Source organism: Athene cunicularia (genome assembly GCF_003259725.1).
Source record: "Athene cunicularia isolate RWA chromosome 4 unlocalized genomic scaffold, athCun1 chr4_part2, whole genome shotgun sequence".
Taxonomy (NCBI): domain Eukaryota; kingdom Metazoa; phylum Chordata; class Aves; order Strigiformes; family Strigidae; genus Athene; species Athene cunicularia.
The window spans coordinates 8,158,815-8,164,356 of NW_020799099.1; the positions used below are offsets into that span (position 1 = coordinate 8,158,815).

At 42.0% G+C, this 5,542-nt stretch overlaps 1 protein-coding gene across 2 annotated transcripts; it reads right to left on the reverse strand.

Annotated features, from left to right (window-relative positions):
• Window positions 1-509: 509 nt before the first annotated feature.
• Window positions 510-5,542, reverse strand: CCNG2 (cyclin G2). 2 transcript variants are annotated; one of them, XM_026848063.1, is made up of 8 exons: window positions 5,491-5,542; window positions 5,149-5,286; window positions 4,048-4,185; window positions 2,844-3,094; window positions 2,605-2,683; window positions 2,419-2,517; window positions 1,343-1,548; window positions 510-842 (listed from the first exon to the last, which is right to left on the reverse strand). In XM_026848063.1, exons 2-8 carry the CDS (start codon window positions 5,257-5,259, stop codon window positions 710-712), a joined length of 1,017 nt encoding a protein of 338 aa, XP_026703864.1. In that variant the 5' UTR covers window positions 5,260-5,286; window positions 5,491-5,542; the 3' UTR covers window positions 510-709. The 2 variants fall into 2 exon arrangements, with proteins under 2 accessions (XP_026703864.1, XP_026703865.1); XM_026848064.1 differs by lacking the exon at window positions 2,419-2,517 and having other exon boundaries at window positions 541-842.

Below are 5,542 nucleotides of genomic sequence, written 5' to 3' on the forward strand. Positions count from 1 at the left end.
TCTCGGTCCACTCCCATGCTTGTCTGTCCCCCCTGAGCAAGCTTCTGCCATTAACCGAGAAATTCACATTACAATTTAATGAAAGGCTCTCATTCTTGCACCATGCCTCTCAGTGAAGACCCTGAAGTCACCTCCTCAGCAACCTCCTCTTTAAATACCAAAAGGCTGGTGGTACTTCGGTACTGTGCCAGGCTGAATAAGCTCATGTTGCTCAGCCTCCCCTCACAGGTCCTGCTTAACCATCCTGGCAGCTTCCTGTTGGACTTGCACAAGTTGATCAACATCTTGAGCCCCGAAGTGGACACTATCACATGAGAATGAATGCCAAGGAAAGAGAAGAAAAATCCTGCTTCCCTCAATCTATGGGCTACACTCCTGTAAACAGAGCCCAGTTTGCTGTCAACCTTCACTGCTGCCAGGGCACACTGCTGGTGTTTAGCTGCTAAGCATTTTGGATCACCAGGCACACAACTATATTCATGCTTGTTGACAAGAACTATACATGAACATTTTTGCTGAACTGGGGACACGAACGGGAAATTTTCCTTCCTTAAAATTATAACAAAAAAATAGGGCAAGCATTCAAAGCATTGATAGAGCACAGCAATTCTTGCCTTAATACAGTTTACAGATTACCATCTCATTTATTATTGCCAAAAGACTCCGTGGTGCCTAAAAAATCTCAACCTAATACAATCAAGATTTAATGCTAAGACCGACAGCTAAGAGCTTGCCACTTTGTTTTCGGTTCAAGTTCAAAGAAGAACGTGCCTTCCAGATCACTTGGAGGAGAACTGCTAAGGCTTTCTTCCCCGCTGCTCATATCTTCACAGGAGTCTTCACTAGAAGGAACAGTACAAAAGGTAATTTCAACAAAGCACAAACCCTTGACAGTGGGAAACTATTCCTCAATCCTATGTCTTCCTGCATGCTTTTCCATTCCTAGTGTTAACATCCCAGATCTAAACGCTTCTCAGCACTAAGGCTTAAATCATAACATCCTTTCTTCTAATGACAAAAAATCTCCTACCAAGAAGCCAGTGTTCAAGATGTCAAATATAAATTACTTTAGAAGACTTAAATGCTTTGTAAGCCTTCCTGCCTTATAAAAAATAAGGAATGAGTCCCTCCATCCTTTTAAGCACTTGGACTTAAAATACATCCTGAACATCAGAAAAAAATAGGGAACTGTCATTGCGATGTTCAAAAAAGTATATCAGTATTTTCAAAGTTAGCATTTTTCCAAATAGTCATGAATAAGCCTAGTTATACAGAATTACCATTAACATTTCTAGAAAAATTAAAATTCCCAACAAATTAACCACCTGGTCTTTCTACTAACCTCTCACTTTCACTGAAACATCCACCCTCTGGAATTGTTGGCAACTCAGGAACACTGTAGTAACTGTTTTGTAGATTCTGGGCTGTACGTCTTGAAACAATCCAAACTAGCTTTTTATGATCAGGCTTGCAACATTCAGGAGAAGAATAATCTGCTAGGCATTTTGAGACCAGTTCCCTCCAGTAAAGTAGGTCATTATCACTTATCTGAAAAGCAAAAAAAACCTACTTAGTCTATTACACACAGGCTCTAAAGATAACCCCTCCCTCCATTTTACCTTCTTGGAAAAAACTTAAATATCAGTTCAAGATATGAGTCATAACTGATACCTTTGTCAAAGTTGGACTGCTTTTGAAGGTGAACTGCTGTACACCTTCTAGAAACGTCCACCTTGAAGTCTGAGTCGACAGTTTGCCTGTCAGCTGCAGTTAAGATTTTTCATTATCACTTCCAAAGGAAAAATGAAACCAAGATTATTCCATTTTAAAATGGTGTAATCTCATACTTCAAGGAACTGCTTCCACCCCTCAAGAAACCATGTTAGTTCAGTTTGACTATGGAAGTGAAAAGCTTGTTCTAGACCATCAACTGATACAGCACATAGCTAAAAGCTGTAAATACCATGTTATTCAGGCAAAAAGAACAACCATCTCAGCAGTTATTGTAGTCATATGAACCAGTTGGAAGTCTCTCTAGAACACACAGCTAGAACTGTACAACTTAAATCAGCTGCTTGTTAAAGCATGTATTGTGTCGGCATTAGGTCAGCATTTCTTCTGATTTTATACATTTAAGCTATTTTTTTCAAACCAGCCAGGCAGTTGCCAAGATGTGCCAGTACAAAATGACTACCTGACCTCATTCTCTAAGCAGCAGCTTTTTGCATTTGGCATTCTACCAATGAAATCATGTTAGCTACAAGAGTTGCACAGACAGACCCACTTCACTGTTTATTTCAGCTGATGCCAGACAATACCTGTAAAGATTGTACACTGACAGCAGGGATCCCTTAAATGTAACATCGTTAACTGCACCAGTCCCAACAACTGCAAAAACAGTCCACTGAAAATATTTACCTTAGAATGCTTTTGAACACGCAGAAGGATCTCAAACAGCTCAACAGATTTCAAAGTCTGAACTTCTAGAGTGAGAAGGCACAGGGCCAAGACAGATGGCTAGAAGGACAAAAAAAAAAACCCCACTGCTCAACATAACATGAATCAAAACCTACTGAGAAGTCAAAGAAAGCTACTTCAACTTACTTTTGCTTTAGAAAAGACTAGGCGACAGTTGCAAGCTTTTAGCTGTGCTTCCAATTTGTCAAGATTCAATACTTCTTTCCTGTAAGACACCCAAGAGAAAAGTATGTGTCAACAAGCATTCACGTTTCAGGAAGTAAAAACTAAGCTGCCTCCTCTAGAGCCCATGCCATAATCATTTAAGTGGCAAATAAAGAGAAAAAGGGCTTATCAAGCCACCAACAACATGCAACTCAACTCACCTTTCTGAGGTATGACAAAGTACAATAGTATGGTACAAGTGCAAGAAGGTTAAGGCAGTAGTAGCTTTAAATTCAAAGTGCAACTTCTCTGAAATTATCTTCTCCATCCGTTTCAGGTCAGACACAGTGCATTTACATTGGCTGATCCGGATGATCTCATGAGCAGACGGAATATTGCATTCTTCTTCGACTACTCGGGCAGCCAGTTGAAAACAACAAACTCCAATGCAAGACAAATGCTTCGGTTTTACCTAAAAAGAAGGGGAAGCACTTTAATATTTCCCCCTGCATAACCACCACACCTGTCAAACACCAACAGCTCACCCAGCCTAGGTGAGCTGTTTTGAATATTCAGTTCAGTAGAAAGATTTGCTTAACTCAGGTTGACCTAATGTTAGTCTACTCATACACCTCACCTAGTCATAACTAGTTACATCACTTAAGTCTCAGTGAAACAGAGCCAATAAAGCAGTATCGATCAGCCATAGCCAAGTCCGAGGAAGTTAAGTTCAACAGCTGAGCACCCTCTATGGAAATTGTTCCACATCACTACACAACAAGGAAACTCCAGGAAGAACTGCAATACCCCGCTTCTCCAAGTGGCAGTGCTCACTTACCCTCATTTAAAGACTACACAAATCCAGCCCGAGCCTGTTCTAGGCAGTCCTATCCCTCCACAACTTGTTCCTACCTCCGCTATTCTCTATGTACCAGCATAACATTCTGTGCAACATCAAGGACAATCAGACCAGATAACTGATGCAACAAGTTTTTCTGCCAACTTAATAATGGGGAACTGGTTTATGCTCAAATTGTCTACAATATAGCAGTACAAACACAAAAAGTTCCAAGCGATCATTCGGTATTACTTCTGGCACTAAGCTAAGCTTTAACACAGTACCTACAGAGTTACAAGTTTTATTCCTTCCCAATTCCTCCTTTCTTAGTCTTCTATGTCCACCTGGTAACAGCTACAGATTAAAGGAAATAAACCATGCTGTTACTTGCCTTTAGAGGTAAAAAGAACTGTACCCAATGCCAAGTTTACAAAGGAGGTCTTCAGAAGTGTTGCTAGCATAGAACGAGTAAATAGCTGCACTTATGTCCTAGATCACAACCTTCTTTTTGTCAGACAAGACAGTTCACAGGAAGACTGCATATTCTTAATTGACACTATATAGCAGGTACTCTCCCCCCAAAATACCTTCATAAGAGCCAAGAATCTGTCCAAAATGTTAACAGCCAAAACAAACGTTTCAGTTGCAAAACCAAAAAAGTTGGTCAGACTCCAAAGATCTTCCACCTTGGCATTCCTTTGTCTTGGGCACAGAGTATTTTCATTCTATGGCAAAAGCAAAGACAGAATTAAGCAGCAGCAGCAATGACTGCAATCACTAACTCCCTACACCACCTTTTGCTTAGATCAAAAGGAAGCAATTTTTTTTTCCCTTAAATACTTTATTTCTCTTTACTTAAAAATAAATAATTTAGATACTTGAGGCTCAAAACACACCCGAGATACATGAATTACAGACAGGTTCTGAGTCTCACTGGTGCAATACCCAGCACAACCACATTTCCAAGTAGGCACTTGTTATTTTAAGACAATAGTACCAAGTGCATACACAGTGACTCCTGACCTTACAGAAGGGGAAATTACCAAACCCATCTTATTCTCCTCTTTGCCTGCATGTCAATATTTAAATGACAGAAATTCTGCTTTCAAAACAAACAAGCAGACTGATTTCAGAGACTTTTTCTGTTAAACGTTAAGGCCCTTTCCAAAAACCTCACAAAAATCAGAAGGAACATAAGCCCGCCCTAAACTCTGTAAGGAACTCTAGTCCTTAACATGAAAATATTTATGCTTACTTATTGCTGTTAAGCACTGAGTGTTTCTAGGTTCATTTCCCTAGACCTTGCTAATGAAAAGCTGGTCATTTCCCCATTTCTAGTCTCCTTGACATCCCAGCTTTCCTGCAGTGGGTACAACACAGTGCTACAAAGCTCCGGAGATGAAAATAAAACACTTCTCTTGGTTCGGCGTTCACTCGAAGCTTAAACAATAAATATTAAACGCTTAAGTATTTTACTTGTCCTGTAGGTCACTGTTCTTTGATTATGTAGCCTATGTTAAGAACTACAGATTAAGACAGAATTAAAACAAAACTGACGTTTACAGAGGAAAGAATTAACTTTCCGAAGTTGACGAACGTCTTCCTTCAAGGTTTCTCTTCTAAAACGCTTCTTTCCTGCCCTGAGGTGGCTGTCCTCCTCCCTCCCTCAGCCCAGATCCCCCCCTCACCTCGGCAGCGCACTCGATGAGGCTGAGCCCCTTCTCGCGGGGCTGAAACCTCCCCTCCTGCTCCAGGTGGAGATTCAGCTGCTTGAAAAGCCACAGCGCCTCGCTGCTCATCTTCTCCCCTGCCTCCGGATCCTTTACCTTCACAGCAGACACACCTCGTCAACGGCTGGCAGCATTCCCTACCGCCGGACAAAGGGAACCAGGAGCCCCCCGCCCGAGGCCTCTCATCCGCCTCCCCCCCCGGGGGGAACCACCACCCCTCCCAGCACTGTGGAGACGAACAAAGGGGCCCGACAGGACGCCTCAAGGAGAGAGCAAGCCCTGCCCCGCCGACACACTCACCTGCGGAGGTGGGGAGAGTGCACCAGCCACCCCCCGCGGTCCTCACCGCTCG